The sequence below is a fragment of the Triticum aestivum genome, chromosome 2D, assembly GCF_018294505.1.
Source record: "Triticum aestivum cultivar Chinese Spring chromosome 2D, IWGSC CS RefSeq v2.1, whole genome shotgun sequence".
Taxonomy (NCBI): Eukaryota; Viridiplantae; Streptophyta; class Magnoliopsida; order Poales; family Poaceae; genus Triticum; species Triticum aestivum.
The window spans coordinates 581,285,746-581,313,180 of NC_057799.1; the positions used below are offsets into that span (position 1 = coordinate 581,285,746).

Consider the following 27,435-nt stretch of genomic DNA (forward strand, 5'->3'; position numbering starts at 1 on the left):
TCAGTAGAGCGCAGTCCCGGGTGATGCATTTATGTTGTGTCTCCAATGAGATCGGATGTGTGACATTGACTGACACGGCGATGGGTCAACGTTGACGATGGCCCGAACGTCGAAGTCGACGGCGGTGACCGACGGTAGTGGCAAGGATGTAATTCGCACTCAACGGGTAACAAGCAAGCGCCCCAATAAATGCAAGTAACATTTATATTGGAGATGCTCAACGCTTCTCTGCTTCGGGGGAAAAAAGATCAGGAAAAATTTCCAAGCGGCTAGGTCTGCATTTCCGAGCGTCTGCCATTCCAAATCCGGGGCCACTTGAACTCGGCAGCCATGGCTTCCCACCCGCCGCCGCCACTGCCGCCGGAGCACCCTATACCGCCTGCTCCCACCACCATAAGTGCCCTCGACGACGACCAGCTCCGAGAGATCTTCCTCCGCCTCCCGGACCTCCCCAGCCTCGCCTCCGCTGCCTTCACCTGCCGCACCTTCCTCGGCACCATCCGTTCGTCCCGTGCCTTTCCCCGTAGCTTCCGTGCGCTCCACGCGCCCCCGCTCCTCGCTCTCTTCCTCACACCCTACATGCGCACGGTACCTACCTTCCCCGCCTCACGCCCCCCCACTGCCGCCAGATTCAGTCCCCTCCGAGACGATGATGCTTCCGAGTGGGGGGTCGATTTCTCCGATCCTTCGATTGCCTTCGACGAAGGCTTCATCGCTCTCCAGCATCGGAGCACCAAGCAGGAAGTTTACTACAACCCTCAAACGATGGCTCTGTTTCTCCACCCCCATGAGCACCATGACATGCCCGACGACACCACCCTTGAGTTCCACACACTCTCCCCCGGAGAGGATCAGAGGCCGCCCCGTGTGGTCTCTACCCGTCATGATCACTCGCGGCCTTGGGCTCGCGTCGCCGTCTTCTCACCGGACACCATGGAGTGGCATATTTTCCCGAAGACGGCCGCGTGATAATCCCCAAGTGCAGGGAATCATCATAGCAATTCCCACAGGTGGAAGTGATAAGTATGGAGTGTCGAACCCACAAGGAGCTAAAGGTAAGATCAATATTCTCTCAAGTCCTATCTGCCACTGATACGACTCTACGTACACCGAACGTTTGCTTCCAACTAGAAATGAGAAATAAAACTATGTTGTGGGTATGAAGAGGATAACTTTGCATGATATCAGAGAGCTAAAATATAAAAGTAGGTGTTGTTATCATAAAGTTAGAATATATTACTAAATATTATAAATAGCGAGTGTGGAATAATGATGGATCGGTGTGCGGAATTGTCCTAGGCAATTGTTAACAAGACCGGTAGTCGTCATTGCAATTTCATATGAGGGAGAGGCATAAGCTAACATACTTTCTCTTCTTGGATCATATGCACTTATGATTGGAACTCTAGCAAGCATCCGCAACTACTAAAGATCATTAAGGTAAAACCCAACCATAGCATTAAAGCATCAAGTCCCCTTTATCCCATACGCAACAACCCCCTTACTCGGGTTTATGCTTCTGTCACTCAAGCAACCCACTATAAGCGAATCATGAACGTATTGCAACACCCTACAGCGGGAATCCCTCACGCTTGCGCGACACGGAGGGCACAATAGGACAGCACCAAAATAAAACATACAACTCGTACCAATCTAGATCATCAATCAACCCAAAGACAAAGGATATCTACTCAAAACATCATAGGATGGCAACACATCATTGGATCATAATATGTGGCATAAAGCACCATGTTCAAGTAGGGATTACAGCGGGGTGCGGGAGAGTGGACCGCGTAAAATAGATGAGGATGGTGATGATGATGGTGATGTTGATGAAGACGATCACCGCGGCGATGATTCCCCTCCCGATGGCACTCCGGCGCCACCGAGAGAGAGGAGGAGAGGTTCTCCCCCTTGTGCTTCCTCCTCCATGGCCTCCCCCTAGATGGGGAGAGGTTCTCCCTCTGGTCCTTGGCCTTCATGGCGATGATGGCCCTCCGGGATCCTCCTCCATGGCCTCCGGTGATGATGGCCCCCTCCGGCAGGGTGCCAGAGAGGTCCTAGATTGATTTCTCATGGCTACAGAGGCTTGCGGCGGCAGAACTCCCGATCTAGGTTTCTTTCTGGAAGTTTGGGTATATATGAGAGGTGTTGGCGTCGAGAACAAGTCAGGGGGGTCTCCGGGCTGTCCATGAGGCAGGGAGGCGTGCCCAGGGGGTGGGCGCGCCCCCCACCCTCGTGGGCATCCTCGAACTCTTCTGGCCCAACTCTTTGACTCCTTGGCCTTCTTCTGGTCCAAAAATAAGCTCCGTCAAGTTTCAGGTCAATTGGACTCCGTTTGGTTTTCCTTTTCTGCGATAATCTAAAACAAGGAGAAAACAGAAACTGGCACTGGGCTCTAGGTTAATAGGTTAGTCCCAAAAATCATATAAAATAGCACATAAATGCATATAAAACATCCAAGGTTGATAATATAATAGCATGAATACTTCATAAATTATAGATACGTTGGAGATGTATCAGCATCCCCAAGCTTAATTCCTGCTCGTCCTTGAGTAGGTAAATGATAAAAGAAATAATTTATGAAGTGTGAATGCTAGCAAGTGCACAAGTTTGATCAATGACAATTTCACTCACTTTTTCTAGCATCAATATATGTCATAACAGTAGCTCAACTCATAAAACTTTTCATGATCAAGTAACAAGCTATTCACATGTTAAAGTATAGATCATAAACTTCCTTGAAAACTAACAAACAGTGTTCTTAGTCATCAAACAATTGCAATTCATCTTATTTTCAGGAAGGGTCTATGTAAGAGCTTTGATTCAGCAAACTCCACATACTCAACTATCATTTAATCTTTCACAATTGCTAACACTCATGTGATATTTATGGGTTCAAAGTTTTAATCGGACACAGAGAAAGATAGGGGCTTATAGTTTCGCCTCCCAACCTTTTACCTCAAGGGTAATGTCAACAATAATAATTTATGAAAACCTACATCCAAGTGGATATATATATATCCGGATCGCTCCAACACAAAGTGCTTGCCAAAGGAAAAAGTAAAAAGGAAAGGTGATGATCACCATGACTCTTGTATAAGGGTAGAAGATAAAAGTAAAAGATAGGCCCTTCGCAGAGGGAAGTAGAGGTTGTCATGCGCTTTTATGGTTGGATGCACAAAATCTTAATGCAAAAGAACGTCACTTTATATTGCCTCCTGTGATAAAGACCTTTATTATGCAGTCCGTCGCTTTTATTTCTTCCCTATCACAAGTTCGTATAAAGCTTATTTTCTTCGCACTAATAGATCATACATATTTAAGGAGCAATTTTTATTGCATGCGCCGATGACAACTTACCTGAAGGATCTTACTCAATCCATAGGTAGGTATGGTGGACTCTCATGGCAAAACTCGTTTTAAGGGATGTTTGGAAGCACAAGTAGTATTTGTACTTGGTGCAAAGAATTTGGCTAGCATGAGAGGGAAAGGCAAGCTCAACATGTTGGATGATCCAAGACAATATACTTTATTTCGGATATAAGAAAACATAACCCATTACGTTGTCTTCCTTGTCCGACGTCAACCTTTTAGCATGTCATATTATAATGAGTGCTCACAATTACAAAAGATGTCCAAGATAGTATATTTATATGTGAAATCTCTCTTCCTTCAATATTCTTTCATGAATTGTTCAAGTGACCAATTCTACATTTGCTAACTTTCAATGAGTTTACTACCTATACTTATTATGTGTGAAGTCATTACTCCCCATGTTATAAGCATATGAAACATATATAAATTCAGATTTATGACATTCAATTCATTCAACCATTTACTCATAGGATATACGTGAAGCACATGAGTAAATGACAAACTACTCCAAAAGATATAAGTGAAGAACACTGAGTAGTCAAATAATTAACTAGCCATGGGAGGATTCTTTTTCATTCAAGATTTCAGATCCAATGATTTTATTCAAACAGCAAGTAAAATTGAAAATCCGCTCCAAGCAAAACACATATCATGTGACGAATAAAAATATAGCTCCGAGTAAGGTATACCGATAGTTTTGAAGACGAAAGAGGGGATGCCTTCCGGGGCATCCCCAAGCTTAGGCGCTTGAGTCTTCCTTGAATATTACCTTGGGGTGCCTTGGGCATCCCCAAGCTTAGGGTCTTTCCACTCCTTATTCTCCTCATATCGATATCTCACCCAAAGCTTGAAAACTTCAATCACACAAAACTTAACGGAACTTCGTGAGATAGGTTAGTATGATAAAGAGTAAACCATTCACTTTGGTACTGTCAAAGACAAGGTTCATAGTTGTTCTCACACAATGCCTACTGTACCATATCATTTCTACAATTTATATTGAAAAATATAAGCCATAGAAACTAGAAAACAAGCAAACTATGCAATGAAAACAGAATCTGTCAGAAACAGAACAGTCTGTAATGATCTGAACAGCAACCATACTTCTGCTACTCCAAAAATTATGAAACAAATTGGTGGACGTGAGGAATTTGTCTATTAATCTTGTTCAAAAAGAATTAACTCAAAAGCACTCTTCTGTAAAAAATGGCAGCTAATCTCGTGAGCGCAAAGTTTCTGTTTTTTACAGCAAGATCACATTAACTTTCACCCAAGTCTTCCCAAAGGTCTTACTTGGCACTTTATTGAAACAAAAGCTATAAAACATGATTACTACAGTAGCTTAATCATGTAGACACACAGTAAGGGTAAATATTGGGTTGTCTCCCAACAAGCGCTTTTCTTTAATGCCTTTTAGCTAGGCATGATGATTTCAATGATGCTCACATAAAAGATAGGAATTGAAACATAAAGAGAGCATCATGAAGAATATGACTAGCATATTTAAATCTAACCCACTTCCTATGCCTAGGTATTTTGTGAGAACATAATTTATAGGAACAAGAATCAACTAGCATAAGAAGGCAAAACAAGTATTACTTCAAAACTTTAAGCACATAGAGAGGAAACTTGATATTATTACAACTCCTACAAGCATATATTCCTCCCTCATACAAATTTTCAGTAGCATAATGAATGAATTCATCAATAAAACCATCACATAAAGCATTCTTTTCATGATCTATAAGCATAGAAATTTTTCTACTCTCCACATAAGCAAAATTCTTCTTATTCGGAATAGTGAGATCACTAGTTCCTAAAGTTGACACTCTTCCAAGCCCACTTAGTATTATTCATACTCCAAAAGATATAAGTGAAGTTCATGGATCATTCTACAATTAATATAGGCAAACCAATATCCAAGCTCAAAATGTATAAGTGAAGCACACGAAGCATTCTATAAAACCATACTCAAAAGATTTTAGTGAAGCACAAAGAGCAATTCAATAAGATCATACTTAAAAGATATAAGTGAAGCACATGAAGTATTCTATAAATCAATGAAGGGCTATATCATACTAGCATGGTTCTTAAAGAAAAATAAAAACACAAAGGACACAAATCATGTGAACAAAACAAAAACCGAGGTATACCGATAATTGTTGAAGAAGAAAGATGGGATGCCAACCGGGCATCCCCAAGCTTAGATGCTTGAGTATCCTTGGAATATTTACTTGGGGTGCCTTGTGCATCCCCAAGCTTGAACTCTTGCCTCTCTTTATTCTTCTCACATTGGTAACTCCACGTTCTTCGAACACTTCATCCACAAAAACTTAATAAAATCTTTGTGAGATCCGTGAGTATACTAAAGCAAATCACTACTATAAGTACTGTTGCAAACCAATTCATATTTTTTTTTTGCATTATAGCTACTGTAATATAAATTTTCCATGGCTTAGTCCACTGATAGAAATCGATAGTTTCATCAAAACAAGCAAGCAATGCATCAAAAACAGAATCTGTCTTAAACAGGACAGTCTGTAGTAATCTGGAAGTTTAGCAAACTTATGTAACTCAAACAATTATGAAATAAATTTGAAAATTTGAACAATTTGTACAGAAGTAATGTGCAAAAAGTTTCAGATCCATTTGACTTTCCAGTAAGAAATGTAAAATCACGCGCTACAGCCAAAGTTTCTGTTTTTGTTCTGCACATAGTAAACAAGCAATCTAATCATCCTAAAACCAAAGCTTGGCACATTATTTTTATAATACAATGGATATATACAAGGGGATAATTATTTAAAGATAAACTTCCATGAAAAATTCTACATTGTTTCCGTGAGCATGAACACAAGTGCTCAAGGTCGACCCTCACTTCTTCAATGCATAACTTTCAGATCACTTCTCTTTTTGGAAAAACTTTTTAGGCATGAGAGGCAAGTAATTTTTTTGTATTTTCACTCTTTTAAAAAAATTGTTTGTTTCACCCACAACTAAACAGAAACAAAAAGGAAAAACAACATCTACTTAGTGAAGAAAGCAAACAAGCACACACGAGAGTATCAACCCCACGCTATTGCTCCCCGGCAACGACGCCAGAAAAGAGCTTGATAATCCCCAAGTGCAGGGAATCATCGTAGCAATTCCCAAAGGTGGAAGTGATAAGTATGGAGTGTCGAACCCACAAGGAGCTAAAGGTAAGATCAATATTCTCTCAAGTCCTATCTGCCACTGATACGACTCTACGTACACCGAACGTTTGCTTCCAACTAGAAACGAGAAATAAAACTATGTTGTGGGTATGAAGAGGATAACTTTGCATGATATCGGAGAGCTAAAATATAAAGTAGGTGTTGTTATCATAAAGTTAGAATATATTACTAAATATTATAAATAGCGAGTGTGGAATAATGATGGATCGGCGTGCGGAATTGTCCTAGGCAATTGTTAACAAGACCGGTAGTCGTCATTGCAATTTCATATGAGGGAGAGGCATCAGCTAACATACTTTCTCTTCTTGGATCATATGCACATATGATTGGAACTCTAGCAAGCATCCGCAACTACTAAAGATCATTAAGGTAAAACCCAACCATAGCATTAAAGCATCAAGTCCCCTTTATCCCATACGCAACAACCCCCTTACTCGGGTTTATGCTTCTGTCACTCAAGCAACCCACTATAAGCGAATCATAAACGTATTGCAACACCCTACAGCGGGAATCCCTCGCGCTTGCGCGACACGGAGAGCACAATAGGACGACACCAAAATAAAACATACAACTCGTACCAATCTAGATCATCAATCAACCCAAAGACAAAGGATATCTACTCAAAACATCATAAGATGGCAACACATCATTGGATCATAAATATGTGGCATAAAGCACCATGTTCAAGTAGGGATTACAGCGGGGTGCGGGAGAGTGGACCGCGTAAAATAGATGAGGATGGTGATGATGATGGTGATGTTGATGAAGACAATCACCGCAGCGATGATTCCCCTCCCGATGGCACTCCGGCGCCACCGAGCGAGAGGAGGAGAGGTTCTCCCCCTTGTGCTTCCTCCTCCATGGCCTCCCCCTAGATAGGGAGAGGTTCTCCCTCTGGTCCTTGGCCTTCATAGCGATGATGGACCCTCCGGGATCCTCCTCCATGGCCTCCGGTGATGATGGCCCCCTCCGGCAGGGTGCCCGAGAGGGCCTAAATTGATTTCTCATGGCTACAGAGGCTTGCGGCGGCGGAACTCCCGATCTAGGTTTCTTTCTGGAAGTTTGGGTATATATGAGAGGTGTTGGCGTCGAGAACAAGTCAGAGGGATTCTCCGGGCAGTCCACGAGGCAGGGAGGCACGCCCAGGGGGCGCGCCCCCCACCCTCGTGGGCAGCCCGGGACTCTTCTGGCCCAACTCTTTGACTCCTTGGCCTTCTTCTGGTCCAAAAATAAGCTCCGTCAAGTTTCAGGTCAATTGGACTCCGTTTGGTTTTCCTTTTTTGCGATACTCTAAAACAAGGAGAAAACAGAAACTGGCACTGGGCTCTAGGTTAATAGGTTAGTCCCAAAAATCATATGAAATAGCATATAAATGCATATAAAACATCCAAGGTTGATGATATAATAGTATGAATACTTCATAAATTATAGAAACGTTGGAGATGTATCACCGCGCTGCTGCCTGAGGGATTCAGGCGTACAACCCGCATGATGGTGGATGGGTTTATATATTGGCAATGCGAGTCTGTGGGCGGGGCATCTCTCAGCGAGTACATTTTGGTGCTCAACACAGATACCTTTCACTTCTCGCTAATAGATCTGCCGCCGCCCTTGAGAGTGGTATACCCAGAATTTAAGATTGGTCAGGCCAAGAGTCTTAGGCTCTCTATTGTAAATGAGAAGGAATGCACACTTTCTGTTTGGATCTTGAGAGACAGTGATGACGGCGTCCAGCGATTTGTGCTACACAATACGTTTCCGTTGCACTCTAGCTTTATGGAGGTCACCAACTGTTCAGTGGAAGATACAATCTCAGTGCGGCTTATGACGGTTTTTAGTGGTTTTGTCTAGATTTCTATTTTCCCCCTGGAAGAATTTCATGGACCAGTACAAATCCCCTGAGTGGTTCCTATCCTTCTCTCTGGAAACAGCGGAGCTGAACTAGCATTTTAAGAATAGAGAGCAACTTCCATGCCCTGTCCATCCCTACTTGGCCTGGCCTCCTTTGGTATGCAGCATGGTGAGCCTATTCTTGTGTGACCGTGGTGCTAACTGCTAAGTACTCCTTTTTATGTTTGGTCCACTGATTGCATGGAATGAAGTTTCCTGAGAGGATTGGATTGTTGCTGTGAATATATGCTATCGGTTTTAGTCCAAGTAACATGTCTTATTTACCTAACTCATAATAGCAGAGCTGGCAACGCTATTCCCATTCCTTCAAAAAAAATAGCAGACAGCCTCGCCTACTTGTACATTACTACATAGATGCAAAATTGTCAACTTATAGCATGAGGGTTTCTGTAGATTATAGTATAGCATTATGATATAAAGCTCCACAAACATAATGTGTAACTAGTATATGAATAGAATAGCTAGATTCGTCAGTTGTGTTCAAATATTTTGAGGATTTTGCAGATTATATGATAGCATAGTCATAAAGCTATCATATCAATAGCTAGAATTTTCAATAATGTTTAAATATTTGGTTATCTCTCTTAGCGACGCGCCATACCGGAACCCAGGTGTGGTGTTAAATGGGCAATGGTTGGGCTGTCGTCTCCTTGATGGCGTGTCGTATCTTAGATCTTGATATGGTGATAAGTGAGCTAGATTGGGTCGTCGCATCTTTAATGGTGTGCTACATTGATGCCCGGGTGTAGTGAAAAGTTAGTAAGGGTCTTTGCATTTGACTTAGCGAGTGCGAAGGGTAAGGAAGCTAGCAGAGCCTATTAGGATCCGCTTAGGTAGCTGGAACATAGTGTCCTTGACGGATAAGTTACGTGAGCTAGTTGATTCAGTGGTGAGGAGAGGTGTTGATATCCTATGCGTCCAAGAAACCAAATGGAAGGGACATAAAGTGGAGGTGGAGCATACTGGCTTCAAGTTATGGTACTCGGGGACAACTACAAACAAGAACGGAGTAGGCATCTTCATCAACACGAGCCTCAGGTGTGGAGTGGTAGATGTCAAGAGGCAAGGGGACCGGATTTATCCTAGTCAAGCTGGTAGTTGGGGACTTAGTTCTCAATGTTATCAACGGGTATGCTTCCCAAGTAGGCCCCAATGAAGGGGGAGTTCTGGGAAGGCCTGGAGGCATCGTTAGGAGTGTACCTGTTGGTAAGAAGCTCTTCATAGGAGACCTCAATGGCCACATGGGTACATCTACCAGATGTTTTGAAGGGGTGCATGTGGCTTTGCCTATGGTAGCAAGAATCAAGAAGGAGAGTTCGCTCTAGCCTACAACATGACCATAGCTAACACCCTCTTTAAAAAGGGAGAATCCTATCTAGTGACTTTTAGTAGTGGTCAACACTCTAGCCAGGTTGATTTCATCCTCTAGAGAAGAGAAGACAGGCGTGCTTGCTAGATTTTAAGGTGATACCTGGAGAGTGTGTTGTCCCTCAACATAAGCTTGTGGCAGCTGATTTCCGCTTTCGTATTCATGTCCAGTGGGATAAACGCGCCAAAGTGACTAGAACAAAGTGGTGGAAGCTCAAGGGGAGGCATCTCAGGCATTCAAGGAGAGGGTTATTAAGGAGGTGCCCTTGGGAGGAAGGAGGTGATGCAAACAATATGTGGATAAAGATGGCAACTTGCTTTCACAAAGTGACACCAAAGGAGTTTGGGGTGACCATGGGAAGTAGAAGCGAAGCTAAATTAAATATACCTGGTGGTGGAATGATGATGTCCAGAAGGCTATTAAGGAGAAGAAAGATTGTTTTAGACGCCTAAACTTGGAATAGGAGTGCTGATAAGTGACAACATAGAGAAATACAAGGTGACAAAGAAGACCGCAAAAGCGAGCTGTGAGTGAAGCAAGGGATCAGGCGTATGATGACCTCTGCCGGCGTTTAGACATGAAGGAAGGTGAAAGGGACATCTATAAGATGACCAAGATCCGAGACAGTAAGACGAGGGATGTCAACCAAGTCAAATGCATCAAGGATGGAGCAGGTCGACTCCTGCTAAAGAACAAGGAGATCTAGCATAGATGGCAGGAGTATCTCGACAAGCTTTCAATGGAGAAAATGAGAGCTCTATCATTGAGCCGGATAACTCCCTCGATGATACAAACATGCGTTTGGTGCGACGAATCCAGGAGTCTGAGGTTAGGAAGCCTTTAAAAAGTATGAAAGGAGGCAAGGCGATGGGCCGATTGTATCCTCATTGAGGTGTGGAGGCAGAGTATATTAGTACCAATCTTTAAGAACAAGGGGGGTGTTCAAAGTTGTGCTAATTACCATGGAATTAAGCTGATGAGGCATACAATGAAGCTATGGGAGAGAGTCATTGAGTATCGATTATGAAAAATGACAAGCGTGACAAAAACTATGGAAACCATTTTCTTGGTACGAGTACTTATGTAGAGATACAGGGAGCAAAAGAAGGACCTGCGTATGATGTTCATTGACTTGGAGAAGGCCTACGATAAGATACTGTGGAATGTCATGTGGTGGGCCTTGGAGAAACCCAAAGTCTCAACAAAGTACATTACCCTCATCAAGGACATGTATGATAATGTTGTGACAAGTGTTCGAACAATTGATTGCGACAGTGATGACTTTTTGATTAAAATAGGACTGCACCAAGGATCAACATTGAGCCCTTATCTTTTTGTTGTGGTGATGGATGAGGTGACAAGTGTTCGAACAATTCCCATGGTGTATGCTCTTTGCGAATGATGTGGTGCTAGTCGACGATAGTCAGACGGGAGTTAATAGAAAGTTATCTATGGAGAAAAACTTTGGAATCAAAAGGTTTTTGGCTTAGTATACTAAAACTTAGTACATGAGGTGCGGTTTCAGTACTACTAGGCACGAGGAGGGGGAGGTTAGCCTTGGTGGGCAGGTGGTACTTTAGAAGGGCACCATACGATATTTGGGGTCAATGTTGCAGAAGGATGGTGATATCGATGAAGATGTGAGCCATCGAATCAAACCTGAATGGATGAAGTGGTGCCAAGCTTTTGGCGTTCTCCATGACAAGAAAGTGCCGCAAAAGCTAAAAGGTAGGTTCTATAGGACGGCAGTTCGACCTGTGATGTTGTATGGCGCGGAATGTTAGCCAACTAAAAGGCAACATGTCCAACAGTTTGGTGTAGCAAAATACGCATGTTGAGATGGATGTGTGGTCACACAAGAAAGGATCGGGTCTGGAATGATGATATACGTGATAGAGTTGGGGTAGCACCGATTGAAGATAAACTTGTCCAACATCGTCTGAGATGGTTTGGGCATATATAGCGCAAGCCTCTAGAAGTGCTAGTGCATAGCCAACGGTTTGTGTGCTAATAACCTCAAGAGAGGTCGGGATAGACCAAACTTGACATGAGAGGAGTCCATATGGAGGGACCTGAAGGATTGGAATATCATCAAAGAACTAGCCATGGATAGGGGTACGTGGAAGTTAGCTATCCACGTGCCAGAGCCATGAGTTGGTTTCGAGAGCTTATGGGTTTCAACTCTAGCCTACCCCAACTTGTTTGGGACTTAAAGGCATTGTTGTTGTTCTTGTTTAAATATTTGGATATACATAAGTAATATTTTCAATGGTAAGTTATGTTTTCTTTCTCTTTATACATTTTCATTCTCCTTATGCATTTTGCTGTCTTCTACTTCAGCTTTAAATTTATATCTTATTTAATGAATATGTGTTGCATAATTTGATGCCAGTGAGAATTGTGCGTCATTCAAGCTTTGACTTCAACTGTTGGATAGTACACACGATTATCTCTTGCATGTTTTTGGAGGGATGCAAAGTATATGTGTTCTCTAAATGCAAATTTATCTCAATATACTAGTTAATCCAGCTAGAGTCCAAATAGGCCACATTCTTTTAAAAAGCAGGGTCCAAAAACAGTCAGCATCTTCCAATATGTTTCCGAACAGCAAAAATATTCAACTTTGTTTCTTTTTCTCGTGAACCCAGTTACGGATGTGTTTTTTATCATTGAATCGTAATTGATCATTTTTTTCTCTTAGATCGTAGCCGTTTTTTCTATTGTTCACTAAAATAAAAATAATAACTAGATAAATTCCAATTGGATAGATGAGTTTGTTACCCTATATATATATTTGTTTGGTTTCTAATTAGGGGTTTAAAAGCCAATTAAACATGCACCGCTCACTATAACACCTTAAAACCATAGCATTTCTTTTTTATTCCAGATATTAGTTTGATCTGTAGTTAAGACACTCAACTATAATAAAATTTTAACCATCGTTAGTTCCATCAAATCTTAGCTGTTACTATTTCAATTGCTTTCATATCATCATAATAATTGTAGATTTAAAGTGTTCTAAATGGCAGCGATGTAGTATCTTATTTCACCTTCATTGCTTCTGCAAAAGCTAGATAAAATGATCTGTATCGCTAGAATCTGTTGCCTTGCACATATTTGTCCATACAAACATTTGAATTCCTTTTTTTACACCAAATTCCCTTTTTTCACAGGAGGATTCAGAATCTGAAGTTACTGGAAACATTTTGGGGGATGTTGGTCCTGAGGGCACAGAAAAGGCTTCATCTGTCCTCATAACGGCATTACGTTCATTCAAAGAAGCTTTGATTAAGGATGGGGAAGCGAATGTTGCAGAGATAGATGCCTTCCTACTTTGTGTTGACGCTGAGGATGAGAAGAACTCTCTTGTGAGTAAAATCACTGCTTTAGATGAACTGTTGATAACTGTGAGAGATCGTGTCTTGAGGGTAGGTGCAGACTCTGGATTCTATGGACGGAAGACAGAAACAGAGAGCTGGTGGGAAGTGTGGAAGGGGAAGTTACGGAGAGCTTTCTTCTTCGCTAGCTGAATAAGCCTATCAGGAGTAAGTGAGCTCTTGACGTAATGCTTTGGTACTTTAGTTTTTTAGATGCTGCGATGACGGTATGAGCTAAGTTCATGTATGTTAATTGAACCTTGCTGTAACGCTTTGGTACTTCAGTTTTTAGATGCTGCGATGACGATATGCGCTAAGTTTCATGTATGTTAATTGAACCGGTAATGACCATAACATCATCAGTAGTTTTATGTATGTTAATTGAACCGGTAATGACTGTACCAACATCAGTATTCATTACGACTGGTTGGTAGGAGAGTAAGCCTTGAGTTCCATCTACTGATGCGTGAATTCGGCCTAAAAGGGGGTCGAACTCAGGTCGGCTAGGCGAAAGCACAGCGCCACCACCACTGGGCTACGAGCCCATCCACGCATTATTGCGTTTAGAAGAGGTTATGCACTAAGAGATATTGGTTCAAATACATGAACCAATATTTTAAATAACACACTATAGTGTTTAGAAGAGGTCGGCGCATAAGAAGCTTAACACGCTCCGTTGATGTCATCCCATGCGTGGATGCATGGAGTGCGTCACCATCCAGTTAGCCGCTGCTCCCGTGTGCGGCAGCTTCTCCCGCTGTCCGCAAATCAATTGCATGACAAGACAATTAGCCATTTTTTTTTCCGGTGCACGTTTGCATGCTCTATTTTGCCGGTCATTCAAATAGCATCAAATTTGCAACCAACTACAAGTTTTGCAATATACACTAATAAGGTTTGGAATGTCTGACTTATTGTGCTCTCTTTGTCTATGCAGAAATGATTTTGTTTTTAACGGCAAAAACTCCTCTCATTTGCAGGTTATTTTTTATTGTACGCACTGACTTCTTACATCCTCTACAGTACATCGAACGGCTTGCCAACCGTTATTTAAGGTGGTGTGTTTGAGGTTGGAGCGGGTGGCCATGGGAAGATTTTACCCAACAAAGGTCGCAGTAGCATAATCACTTGATCGGTATATCATCACCTTCAATGTTGGCATACTTTCAGTCTTATAATTCTTTATTGTTGCCGATATGTCAATTTTTTATTTTCTTTTATCAGATTGTTGGTGTTTGGCTGTCTGCATCTTACCTATGCAAAGATCGGGTGTTACTCATTATGATCAATATCTACTTGTTGCTACATTGTGAGATAATTAAAGTTCCTTTGTAAAAAAAATATCCGAATATCCACAAGTTAGCACAAACACAAATATTGAATTTTTGGAAATATAATACAATATTTTTCCGCTTGTAGTGATCGGAAAAGTCATTTGACCTTTGCTGAGAGGAACGCTAGGCAAAGCGCATTTGACCACGGGCCACAGGTTTGGTTCACTTCGTTTCGTCTAATTATTTGTTTGCCGAGTAAGCATGTTTTTTTTTGTGTGGAGGAGTAACCATTTTTAGAAAATCAACAAATAGTTTTCACATGATTGCTGAATGCCCGTGAAAAGGAACTCGGCAAAGTTAATAATCCTGATTGGTGCCTAGACGAGTCGTATTTATGGAGTGGTTTACTCAGCAAAGTCTTTGCCAAGTGCCCTGCATACATGTATCGATGAGAATTTCTTAAGGTAAATATCTGTTAACATATATCACAAGTATTTTATGATAGAGCTTTTTTATAATTATATGTTGTCAACTTTTGGTAGTTATATTTCATAATCACAAATTAATAGTTAGACCGAACTGTTGTTGGTTACTTATCATATTTGATGATCAGTGGTTAAACTAACCATCTAATAACAAATACAATAAGAATTGGTTGTTACATATTACAATGACCCATTAACAAAAACCATTAATTGGACCGCACATCTTCGGTTAACTATCACTATTAATGAGAAATTAATAAGGAAACCATCTATCAACAAATAATGTATGGATATTAAGAAACCACAAGTTGGCAGCTATATATTACAATCACCCATTAAGTTTCCCTTTGATTTTTTTTGGATTGGGTGCACTTTTTATACTTTTCACTAAACTAAAGAACTACACTTCTATAAAATAAGGAAAAATTATCCACCTGTGCTATTGTCGCTTATTGCTTTGTTTCTATCACACCTTTGCCGGAGAACGGGTTAGTTCGCCGGATTTGGCGTGGATTCACCGATGAACTCTCGACCTGGAATGGGGAATTGACGCGAGAGTTTACTTGAAGTTGCAACCGTATGCGCAATCGTCAGTGATCAATCGTCCATGCCCAAAGCTGGCGCTCAAGTTTTTTGGTCCTTTCAAGATTCTGGACAAGGTGGGACAGGCAGCGTATCGACTGGAACTTCCCAAGGGCAGTCAGGTTCACCCTGTGTTCCATGTATCTTAGCTCAAAACACTCGTTTCAGATCATACACCAGTCTTTACAGTGTTGCCAAAACCTTTAGATTTATCACTGCCTGGGGTCGTGCTAGAGGAAATTCTCAACAGACGCTTAGTCAAGAAAGGGAATGCAGCTTACTTACAGGTGCTCATCAAGTGGTCTACTCCGTCCACCGAGAACGATACTTGGGAAGACTATGAAGTGGTCAAGAAGCGTTTTCCAGATGCACCAGCCTGGGGACCGGCTGGTTCTCAAGGGGAGGGCACTGTCAGTATGCAGCTGCTATCACTTGGCGTGAAGCAGGCAACACGACTGGTGCAGTCACGGAAGAGATCAGGATAAGAGCGCGAGATTCAATTGTAAAGCTATGGGCCGTGGGCCGAGATCCCGTATAATGCTTTGTAAGGAGAACACCCCAAAGCAGAGTGAAACGAAGAGTTGTACCAAAACTCAGCTTGCGGCAGCCAGCTGTTCCACTTCGCAGGGCAATCATGGACTGAACATCTTAGATACATCTCAAGACACTGATTCACACGTTCCATTTGGCCATCTGTTTGAGGGTGATATTTCGTACTCATTTGCAACTATGTTCCCCAGTCCCTGAATAGTTCCTTCCAAAAGGCACTGGTAAACACTTTTGTCTCTGTCCAACACTATTGACAGTTGAAGACCATGTAACCTCACCACAGTATTCATGAAAGCCTTAGCGACAACTGCAGCAGTAAAGGTGTGTTTTAATGGTATGAAGTGACTAACCTTGGAAAATCGATGCAACACCACTAAAATAGAACTGTATCCATCAGACTTAGGCAAGCCCTCAATGAAATCCATGCTAATAGACTGCCAAGGGCCATCAGGAACAGGTAGTGGTTGAAGCATTCCTGGATACTTGCACAGTTCATGTTTAGCTTGCTGGCATACAACACATTGCTTGACCACATTCTTCACATCAGTTTTCATCCCTGGCCAACTGAATAACTGTTTCACCTTGAAATATGTACGTAATACCCCAGAGTGGCCCCCTACCGGAGATGCATGAAAAGCCCTAATAAGTTTTGTCTGCAACCCTGCATTAGCCCCAATCCACACCTTGTCATTGTCCTTTAACAAACCATTTTGAAGCTTAAAACCAGGACAAGCATCCTCATCAAATGCCAGTTTCTATAAGATTTCTTGAGCTACTGAATCCACTGTATAGGAGTTCAGAACTTCATGTATCCACACTGGTTGAGAAGTAGAAATGGCTTGGACAGAAAACAAATGAGCTACCCTGGATACTGCATCTGCCATAGTGTTTTCCACCCATTTCTTATACTGAATAGTAAACTGCGGACCAATCAATTATGTCATAGCTTTTCTTTGCAATTCAGAAGTTAGCACTTGATCTCCTAAGTGGCACAGACTTTGATGATCTGTCTTGATCACAAAAGGCCCCCTGGACAAGTAAGTTCTCCACTTGTCAACAACCATCATAATAGCTAGAAATTCCTTCTCATAGATAGAGAGCTTCTGATTTTTAACTCCCAGGTCCTTGCTGTAAAAGGCAACTGGGTGTCCATTTTGAGTGAGTACAACTCCTACACCAAAGTCACAAGCATCTGTTTCTACACAGAAGGGCTTGTCAAAATCAGGTAAAGCTAGTACTAGAGTGGATGCCATAGCTTGCTTCAATTGTACAAAGGCAGATTGAGCTTATGATGTCCATGCAAAAGCTTGTTTCTTAAGGAGCAGTGTCAAGGGTTTTGCAATAATGCCATTTTGCACAAACTTCCTGTAATATCCTGTCAATCCAAAGAATCCCCTTAGGTCAGTTACATTTGTGGGCACTGGCCATTCTAACATAGCTGATGTTTTGCTGGGATCAGTAGGCACACCTTCCACTGAGATAATATGACCCAAATATTCAAGAGACTGGTGTGCAAAGGAACATTTGCTCTCCTTGACATAAACTGACTTTCTCTGAGTACACAGCCCGCGGATCTACTTTGCCGTCTGAAAACAAAAATGCAGACGGCAAAGAGAAAACACAGCATGCGGATCGTTCCCACGGATCGATGACTTGGCAGCAACATCCACCGTAGATGAACAGCCCACCCCACCACTCTCTCTCCCTTCACGTTGCAGGGCCCCACCCCAACCACCCGCAGCCCACCAACCTTATCCACCGGATTCCACCCCCACGACCTCTCTCTCTCTCTCTCTCTAATACCTCTGCCCCGCATCGCAGAGCACTCCATTGCTGGGCTTCGATCTCACAGGCCGCCGCCGCTCAGGCCACCGGCCGCCGCCCGCGTCCCTGCCCCTCTCTTCTCCCTTCCCGCTCGCGCCACCGGCTGCCGCCGCTCGGGTCACCAGCCGCCTCCGCCACTCGGGCCGCCGGCCGTCGCGGCCGCTCGGGCCACTGGTCACCGCTCGCGCCACCGCCGCTCGAGCCATCGGCCGCCGCTAGCGCCACCAACCGCCACCGCCTCCGCTGCTCGGGCGCTCGGGACACCGGCCGTCGCCGCCGCCGCTCGCGCCACCGGCTGTTGCAGGGAGCATCGACGGACGCGAAGGGTTGCTGCTGTTCGCCCCCAACTGGTGCAGCACCCCGAGCGGCTGCTGACAATGGCTGCCCCGCGCCTCCTACGAAGAGGAGGACCGCGCTCGATGTGGTCTTGAGCTACCGGCCGCCGCCGCTCGCGCCACCGACGACCCCAGCCAATGCCCCGAGCCCTCTTTCTCTGTAAATAAGTTGTAGAAGAATTTTGTAATTCAATCTATAAAGAAATTGTTGGTGTTCAGATCTCTAAGTTTCTTGCGTAAGAATGTTGTAGCAGAATTTTGCTCTAGTCCTTCGAGTCTTGTTGATGTTCATGTGTGCAGCGTATTTTTTTTTTAAATTAAAAAAACTTTGCCGTCTGTAAAGTAGTTGGGCGGATGGCAAAGATCACGTTTAGGCTGACAACAAAGATGCTGCTTTGCCGTCTGTTATTATTTGTGCAGATGGCAAAAGACTGAGATTGGCTAACGGCAAAGTCTTTGCCGTCTGTCCGATGAAAAGTTGACGGTAAAGTATTCTTTGCCGCTTGGCTTTGCCGTCTGACTTTGCCGTCTGCAGCGTGACGGCAAACTCTTTGCCGTCTGTATTCAGGTCTTTGCCATCTATGATTCACAGACGGCAAATTACCTGATTTCCGTAGTGTCCATCTCACGTATAAATATGTACGTATTTCATAAATACAATAAAACTATGAGCTCTCTTGTAATTTTTTCTTATAAAACACTTTGGAGTATCTTAGATATAGTATATGAACATACTAAAAATAATAAAGTAGAATATATACTACCACATGGTAGTATATGAGAAATGGGTGTAACTACACCCGGTAGTAGGATGCATTTTCATATATATATAAGGTAACGCTATTCTAAGTGTGAGTGTAGAATAGCTTATTCTACACCCCTAGTAACGTTGTATATAAAATCTAGTAAAACAATGTAGAAAATGTAGTAATTTTGAAAATATATTTTTTTACTATCCAAGTTTGTAATTTACTACATTTTCACGAAAAATACTATATTTTATATAATGTGTTACTACATTTTCTATGTATCGTTACTGAGGTGTAGAATAACTATTCTACATATATATAAACATGTGCGCGCATTTTGACTTAAACTACGCGCCGGCCGCTCTTAATCATGTGCGGACGTGGAGAAGGCAACATGTTGAGGGTAACAACATGTGGAGGAAAAAGTAATACATTTAATTCTATTACCATGTGTTGGTCACTATTCATTGCAGTAATATATTAAGTATTGATGATAATGAACCTATTTTTTTACGGGCACTGATATATTCAAGGTTTCATCCTAAACATTGCCAGTAATAGATTAAGTATAGATAGTAATAAACCTATTTTCTTTTACCGGCATTGAGTTATCGATGGTTATATCCCTAAATATAAATATAGTAAAACCTTCGCCAGACATGTAGTAATGTATTACTATAGTAACATATTAAGCATGGATGGTAATGGACCTAGGTTTTTTTACTGCGCTGAGATATACAGGTTTCATCCCTAATATAATTGGAGTATGAGTATTATTTTAAGGAAAACTGTACGTGATGGTAATCCCTAACTACATAGCCATCGGGTTACAGCGCGTACTGGCCAGCTGGCTTGAAGTGGCCGGAGCGTTGGATAGGCCAGAAGGACAGGCATAGTTTACCAAGAGAATTCAATCAAATATAAGAGTTACATATCGGTGGAACCTGTATATACTAGTAAATGCGTTCGTGCAATGGACGTTGATATTAGAGAAGAAATTAATTGCATGTTCTTATTAGGTAGGGTGTCCTTCACATTTTAGTTATGTGATTAGCACATAAGTTGATATTTGGTTGATACTAATTACACGCTGAACATGTCGAGCGCTCACCACTAAAGTAATCTAGATCGTTGGATTAACATGGTTTAATGGCTGAGATTAATTGGATCTGCCTGTTTGAATCTTTTTATATTGATATAGGTATAGATATAGATAAGATGCGAAAGCCAAACATGCAAGGCGATAGAGACATTCTATTTGAAGCTTATTTTTCATTGATGTCATGATTGATTTTGCAGTAAGGCATGAGGCATGGCTATTAACTAATTTAGGGGTACAAGTACTATTATTAGTCACGTGGTGCTCCCTCTCTGTACGGAAATATAAGAGCGTTTAGATTACTCCTTTATAGGAATCTAAACGCTCTTATATATTTCTATGGAGGGAGTATTTGGGTGGCTTTCTCCTGGATGAGGTGAAATGCGTTTCGGACGTGGCGCATCTGGGTCATGGTGGCACCTATGGCGAGGCGGATAACGAACTTGTTGTCCACCACAGTGTGTACCATGAAGGCCCTCCCGCTGGCGTTCACCGCGTTGAGAAGCTTACGGTTCAAGGCGTCCACCGCATGGTCGCCTTCATACCGTGGCCTTGGGCGGAGGCGGAAGCACACAAGGGAAAATCTCCTGGGCGCGACCACCTCGAACCGCTCGTCGGCCTTCACCGCCTGCTCAAACCACTTTGCCATCTCCACATGCCTCCTGATGTGCGCTCGTAGGCCCGCCGCGCCGTACCGGCGTAGAACAACCCACAGCTTGATGGCGCGGAATCGGCGTCCCAAGGCAATCTGCCAGTCCTTGTAGTCCACCACATCCACGGTTTCTTGGCAGCTGACATCGGTGAGGTACTCTGAAGTGATGGAAAGCGCGGAGGTAAGCTGAGCTGGGCTGGCCACCCAGAGGCAGCAGCAGTCCATGTTGGTGAGGAACCACTTGTGCGGGTTCATGCTCACCGAGTCGGCCAGCTCGGCGCCGTGGATGTAGCCCTGGAACTCGGGGCAGATGAGCGCGCTGCCGGCGTAGGCGGCGTCGACGTGGAGCCACATGCCGTAGCGTCGCGCCACCTCCCCGAGCTCACCCACCGGGTCAACCGCGCCGACGCCGGTGGTGCCAACCGTGGCGCACAGGTAGAGTGGCACGAGGCCGCTGGCAAGGTCAGCCTCCACCGCGTGGCGGACGCTTTCTGCGGTTAGGCCGTAGCTGGATGAGGCGGACGTTGGGATGATGCGGAAGTTTGACGGGGGGATCCCAACAATCCTGGCGCCCTTCTGGAAGGTGGTGTGGCTCTGGTCCGAGGCGTACACCACCAGCTTGAGGATGCCTTCATGGGTTAGCTTGCTGAGCGCGCGATCCCGTGCGGCGGCAAGAGTGCATATCACGGCCTCGCAGGTGCTCCCGTGCAGCACCCCGCCGCCGCCGCCGCCGCCCCCGCCTGAGAAGAGGAAACGATCCGGGAGGCACATGAGCTTGCACATCCAGTCTAGCATGACGCATTCAAGTTCGGTTGCCAGAGGCGAGGCAGCCCATGTGAAGGGTGCGACGTTGAGGCCGGCGCAGAGCATCTCGCCGGCGAACCCAGCCGTGCTGGCGTTGGCTGGGTAGTAGGCAAAGAAGTTGGGGCTCTGGAAGTGTGTGAGTCCAGGGAGGATGTGTTGCCCTACATCCTCGAGTATTCCGTCAACCGGCTCACCGTGTTCGGGCGCCGTGTCGGGCAGAAGCCTACGGAGGCTGCCCGGCTCGGCTTCCGACTGGACAGGGTACTTGTCCACATCGCGGTAGTAGCCGGCGAGGAAGTCTATCACAGCGCGGGACTCTCCGGCGAATGTGTCGGGGTCCAGTGCATTAAGTGATGGACTACCGTTTTTCATGGTCCACTCCACACGATGGGCCACACGAATCGTTGGGCTTGAGTTTGAGTGTGCATTATGTAGCCGCGACGCGCGCTCACCGCTCTTTTTAATGGACTTCATGTCAGTCTTCCCCTTCCAAACAAAATGTTAAAGGCGTCAAAGCGCGCCATTATATCAGTACTACTATACACAAGGTCGTTTTCCTAGTACGCAGTTTGTCTCATAAGGGCATTTCTAACCGATCCCATATAAATAGAGGAGAGGAGGATCCAGCGGAGTAAATCCTTAGTGGAATAATTTTTTACTTCACCAAGTTTTGGCCGGACCTAGCCGATCCCATATATACAATAACGGAGTAATTTTCTTTTCATTTGCATTTCATTTCTGGCCATCGAAACAAATTTCATCGCTTCTTTATTTCATAGAATGACATTTTGATATATTAGAGTACATAATTCACCAATTCTTCACTACGAGAACACGCCAAAGAAAACAAGAACCACAATTAGACACTTTAAAAGATATCCAACTTCCATAACTGCTCCCACTAGTTGGATTAATATTTTCTCTATGTTTTCATTGTGGATTCTCTCTATTGGCTTCTTGAGGTTGCACACTTCTTTCTTCTTCGATTTCGACAAATTCGATGTTGCTTCGCATCTAGTCATCTCTAGTACCTATTCTAGCAACGAGTGCACGGACACCTATCAAATTCTATGCTATTAATAGACCAATGTAATATTCTTCCCAATACCAAAACATGCATCCATCCTACAGACAAATTTGAGCAAACAATGAGCTACAGAGTCCACCGAATCCGGTGAACAACCGAATAAAAAAAACACATACTCCATATTTTTTTTCACTTGAAGAACACCCATCCGGGATGTTCCAGCGTGGTGGAAACTCGGCGCACCACCTGCCGCGTGCAGTCGTCGCACTTTATGACCGGCAACGGGGAGCCGACCAGCTGTTGGGCTGGTGCCGAGCACGGGCGACGGCCGGACGTGTCTTTGCCGGCGAACCGTTGGCGAGTGAGATCCGAGCGGTTAGAGGTGGAGTCAATACCTACATGCGGCACAGAGGCGTTGTCGGGGCTGTGCGGTCTGGTACCCGGCCAATCCATGAGAAAGGCACAGTCGCTGGCGGCCGGATGTGCCCAATCCGGCGAAGGCGGTAGCCGTCGGTCTGCTGATTCTTCGTCGGGGACCGGGCGAGGTTGGACAAATCAGGGTAGCAATTAACCGCGGCAGAGCCAACAGAGCGTTCGCGGTGGCAGGTGGTGGCTGGTGGTAAGTAGGAAGGATGCCGCAGGCGTAGATGCGGCGCGGCAGTGGGGTGGGTGAGACAACGGAGGGGAGATGATTTTTCCTCCAAGCGGTAACGGCCGAGCAAATATAGGGGCGGGTTCTGCGCGGCCGAGGATAAATTATCGTCCGTTAATGGTTATTGGGGATCGGCTACGTGCCGGTTCAATGAGTAAAATCGAATTTTTAATCCTCTAACCGTTTATAGGGGATCTGTTAGAAATACCCTAACAATGGTAGCACTTGATTTTTTTTGTAAGGCACTCGTGAAGACAAAACAATTCCTTGTTACCCTGGTTTTTCGGTTTACACACATTTTCCTTTACCTTGCCTTGCACCCGTAAAAGTTTTGCTACTTCAAAATAAATCCATCTTAAAACTTTTATGGAATCCCGAAACCTATTTTGGTGCACTGTTAAGAGCATGGTTAATAATATAGCCAATTGCTAGCTATTTGATGTTACCATATCATATATAGTCACTACTTATAATCACTCATACAATAAGGTTAGCTATAAGAGTACTATTTTTTATCTTCTCTCTATCTCTTTCTTCATATTTATTGTATGTGCCTAGAAGTACGCATATAGCTAGGCTCTCGCATGTGAGATCGCACTCCTTTCACTTTTTCATGTCTCTCTCCTCCACATAGGCAAAATTGCCATATAAGCGGGCTATAAACCTGCTATTGTACTTGCTCCTATCATAGCTGCTACTCTGACATCATTGCAAACATAACTTCCAACATGTATCTCCCATCGAAAATGATAAACCGCCAACTACCCACGCTCCAATAAATATATTTTGCTCTTACAAACAATTGTCTCTCCGCCTTCTACTCCTCTTAGAGTTGGACACTTAGCCAACCCTTAGGCATTGCCTTCCCACCTATTTACTCACACAGTACCTCCGCTACTTCCCTAGTGTCACATGTCATGTAGGGTGGTTTGTTGTCTACCAGTTGAAACCATCTTTCCACAATGGCTTCTGTTTAGCTAGATGTTGTTTTGTCCTTGTAGTAGAATTTTGTCTCCAATGATGCACACGATGAGAGGTTCCTGACCCATGGAATATTGTTATCCTCCAAGAACGCCTACTCGCTTCTTTCCAACATGCCCCAAGAAAACTCCAATGCCAAAATTACTTGGACCTCAAGGGTCCCAATCGAGCTTCAAATATGTCGTTGGCTTATCTACAAGGACCACCTCAACTACAGGGCCAACCCGTTCCATAATTCCATCACTCCAAGTAGCTATTGCCTAGGTGTGATGATCACCTCAAAGGCGCGCTACATATTTTTCATATTTTGCCCTGAGGAGCCCCTGTTTTGGTTGTTGTTGAGATTACATGTTCCCATCTCCATTGATCTCATTTGGGATGTCCCCTCGCCAGGTGGCCTCGGGATTGGCCGTAGGTTGCACTATCCATCCTTTTGGTGATTTGGGACTCTCACAACACTCGTGTCTTCCCCAATGGGTCACACTCCGCTGTTGTAACAATGAGGAGCATAGCCTCAAACATCACTCTTTGGAGTTTTAGGTTTCGGTTCTCTTAGGTGTTTTGCAAAGTACCTGAACACCAGTACTATAATTTACGTGAATCTTTATGATCGTGGGATATAACCTCAAGGTATCGAATGGACACGTGGGAGTGATTTTACCCAGGTTCGGTCCCTTGCGATGAAGGTAACAACACTAATCCTGCTAGCCTAGAATTCTATCAGGGAATAATATATCAATGATTATAATGTCTAAATCCAATGACTTTAATATGGAGTCACTGGGTTGGGGCGGTGTTCGAATTAAAGGAGTGTCATTGATCGAATCTACGTACTATCACTAGTAGAAAAAGGGCCATTTGTCCCGGTTGGGGAACCGGGACTAAAGGGTCGTTACTAATGCCTAGGCCTTTAGTCCCGGTTCTTATACTAACCGGGACAGATGGGCCTCCACGTGGCCGGTGTTGCGAGCCCTGGCAGGAGGCCCTTTAGTCCCGGTTGGTGGCATCAACCGGGACCAATAGGCATCCAGGCGTCAGCTGTTCAGGGGCTAGGGTTTTTGTTTTTTTTTCTGAAAAGGGGGGTGGATTTGGGGGTTTTGTATGGTTAATTAAGGTGTTTCATATATTGTGTTAGGTAGCTAATTAATTAATAGAGAGAAGTGTCCTCTCTTATCTCCGTGCTTGGTCGACGCTAGGTACTATACATAGAGAGTCCCTAGACACGCTAGCTAGTAAGAAAATGAAGGAAACCATTAAGTACAGAAGTTCGTCATGCATACCGAGAGAAGTGATCGACCTCTCCTTCTCCGAGAGATTGGTCGAACAACAAGTTTTCGTATTATCTATCCGACGCTACTGGCTACATACATATACAATATGTAAGATCTCTTACAATCCCCTAGCATTTGAACTCAACTTCCACATGGTATTCTCCGGCTTTATTGATGACGTGGTCAAGAAAGAATCCCGCCAATTCCTCTTGAATTGCTTTCATGCGATCTTGTGGTAGGAGTTCATTCCGCATCTGCCACGTCTAATTTGAAGAAGGGGGTTAATACATATATATGAATGAAACTCAACAGAAATGATGGTGTAATAAAATGAAATTGTGAATATTATTGCTTACGCACTTCATATTGTCTTTTAGAGTAGCCCCGCTTATTTTTCAAAGTCGCGTTGTAGATGAACTCGCACACGTAGTATCCACAGTAATCATTCCCTTGTTCCTGCCACAAGCACTTTACGAGAAATAGAGGTCAATCAAACTGATAATGAAGCATTATAAATGGCATTGATGAAAGTAGCTAGAATCAACGGGAGATGCGCGCAACTAGCTAGCTAGTAGTACTTACTTTCGGGTATGTATATCGCAGCTCCTTCGGCAGTCCCGGAGCTTCTGCGGTGAACTGTTTCCAAACCCTGCAAGACAAAGAAAATAATTATTACTTGAGATATCAGGAAATGAACAAAAAGTTGCCGATATGGTGCGATAATGATCGATTGAACTTACTTGTTGAGAATTTTAGTCATGTCCGCATAGGTTTCGGGATCTTTTCGTCTCGAGTCTAAGACGGTTACTAGTCCCCGCTCAAGCTTAATCTCCAGGAGAATATAGTGGAAGCTGCGCACGCATGCATAACTCATCAATTACATTACTATAACCTCGCTCGAGTAATAAGGGAAACCGAATATGCACACGACAGTAACACTCACTTGAAGTTGTAAGGAAAGAGTATTAAATCTTTGTTTTGATTTATTAACAATGATTTGAGCAAGTTGGCCTCGGCCTCTTCGGCGTTCTTTGTAACCTGAAATTCATCTATGAGATTTGTGTTAATGAACCCAATATCATACATTTCTGCTTTTCTGCACTCGATGATCTTCAATGTGCATAATATAGTGAGGATAATTATAAATACATGCAATGAAAGAGCTAAGCTATATATAGAGACTTAATGACAGAAGTAGTACTTACAAACAGTAGCAAGTGACCGTTAATTTATCGAGGGCCTTTTGATTGAAGAACTGGAAGAACTCCTCAAATGGAACATGCAACAGATCAGTTCCAATGAGGTCGTGCTCCTCTTTAATTCTCAGATACTAAGTATTCGTCCCCCCAGACTCTCTGCAGGTTTTCATGTACCAATTATGGAATCTTCGCATCATCGTTGTTAGAGATTTTTCATCTTTGACGAGAAGCTTCCCGTACTCGTATCTGTATTCGTCCACCTCCAAGAAATCATATTGTACATCGTCGGGCAGGTAATCTCCAAGATTGCTATAACCGGGCACCATCCGCGAAGCATTAGCGACGATGTCGCTAGACACATTGAGCGGGGGGAACGATTGGTTCGCTTGTTCGCCGAGTTGGGCAATTTATTTCCCAGCTGCCGTTCTTTTAACCTTTGATCACTGACAGTACTTCCCGACCGCTCCGCTTCGATATATGTGTTTAAAGTAATGCGCCATAGTTGGTTTTCGGCGGAGACTTTGGTGGTTTCCTCAGGGCATCTATAGTGCGCTTTGCTTTCACCGGATCTACCTTATCCTCCGGAGGTGGATGTCTCTTTGCTTTCACCCCTTCAAAGAAGTCCTTCACTTCTTTTTCCAAGATCTTCTTGTTTTCTTCCGCGGTCATCTCGTACGGTAACTTCTCTAGAGGCTTGAGAGG

General features: G+C 43.7%; 1 protein-coding gene and 1 pseudogene across 1 annotated transcript; one reads left to right on the forward strand and one right to left on the reverse strand.

Moving 5' to 3' along the window:
* The first annotated feature begins 330 nt into the window (after nucleotides 1-330).
* On the forward strand, nucleotides 331-13,403 carry LOC123055972 (uncharacterized; annotated as a pseudogene).
* Nucleotides 13,404-20,288: 6,885 nt separating this feature from the next.
* On the reverse strand, nucleotides 20,289-21,978 carry LOC123050141 (tyrosine decarboxylase 1). The gene has a single exon (XM_044472979.1). It carries the CDS (start codon nucleotides 21,973-21,975, stop codon nucleotides 20,485-20,487), a length of 1,491 nt encoding a protein of 496 aa, XP_044328914.1. The 5' UTR covers nucleotides 21,976-21,978; the 3' UTR covers nucleotides 20,289-20,484.
* Nucleotides 21,979-27,435: the final 5,457 nt, after the last annotated feature.

Bases quoted from the DNA above. Each gene is read 5' to 3' on its own strand.
- LOC123050141 (XM_044472979.1), bottom strand. From the start codon at position 21,975: ATGAAAAACGGTAGTCCATCACTTAATGCACTGGACCCCGACACATTC.